Genomic DNA, 629 nt, shown 5'->3' with positions numbered 1-629 from the left:
GAGAAGGAGGGCATCCAGTGGGAGGCTAAAGAGGACAATTCAGAAGGTGAGGAGATCCTGGAAGAGGTTGGGGGAGACCCTGAAGAGGAAGATGACCACCATATGGAATTCTGTCGAGTCTGCAAGGATGGTGGGGAGCTGCTGTGCTGTGATACCTGTCCTTCTTCGTACCACATCCACTGCCTGAATCCCCCACTCCCAGAGATCCCCAATGGCGAATGGCTCTGTCCACGATGTACAGTGAGTGACTGACCCCAGACAGGGTGGGAGATGAGGAATGTGTAGTTGAGGGGCTTACCACTATTATATGTTAGGCATTCATGAAATTGAAGTGCAGGTGAGGTTATTAGAGAACTATAGACCTTTTAGCCCAGGCACAGGTATTTTTTCCTTTCTCATGTAGTCTTGGCATACTTTTATCTTAGGAAAATGTGGGATTGACTTTGAGCAGAGGAGTTGGATGTTTTGCACCTTGTTTAAGAGAGATGAAGTACCGTTCTAGCTTGTTGTTGTTGTTGTTATGTGCCATCGAGTCGGACCTGACTCATAGCAACCCCTCCTTGGGTTTCCAAGGCAGTATCACTATGGAAGTAGATTGCCCTATCTTCCTTCCGAGGAGTGGCTGGTGG

General features: G+C 48.3%; 1 protein-coding gene across 1 annotated transcript in view; it reads left to right on the top strand.

Moving 5' to 3' along the window:
- Nucleotides 1-629, top strand: part of CHD4 (chromodomain helicase DNA binding protein 4) — a 33,014-nt gene that overhangs the window by 6,081 nt on the left and 26,304 nt on the right. Inside the window, exon 9 of the mRNA XM_007937098.2 lies at nucleotides 1-240. Coding sequence (XP_007935289.1) covers nucleotides 1-240 — 240 coding nt within the window. The remainder of the gene's footprint in view (nucleotides 241-629) is intronic.

This window comes from Orycteropus afer, unplaced genomic scaffold (genome assembly GCF_000298275.1).
Source record: "Orycteropus afer afer isolate SDZICR_OR568_19922 unplaced genomic scaffold, OryAfe1.0 scaffold00040, whole genome shotgun sequence".
Lineage (NCBI taxonomy): Eukaryota > Metazoa > Chordata > Mammalia > Tubulidentata > Orycteropodidae > Orycteropus > Orycteropus afer.
Note: the sequence above shows the minus strand (reverse complement) of the source record. Positions and strands in the feature narration are given on the sequence as shown.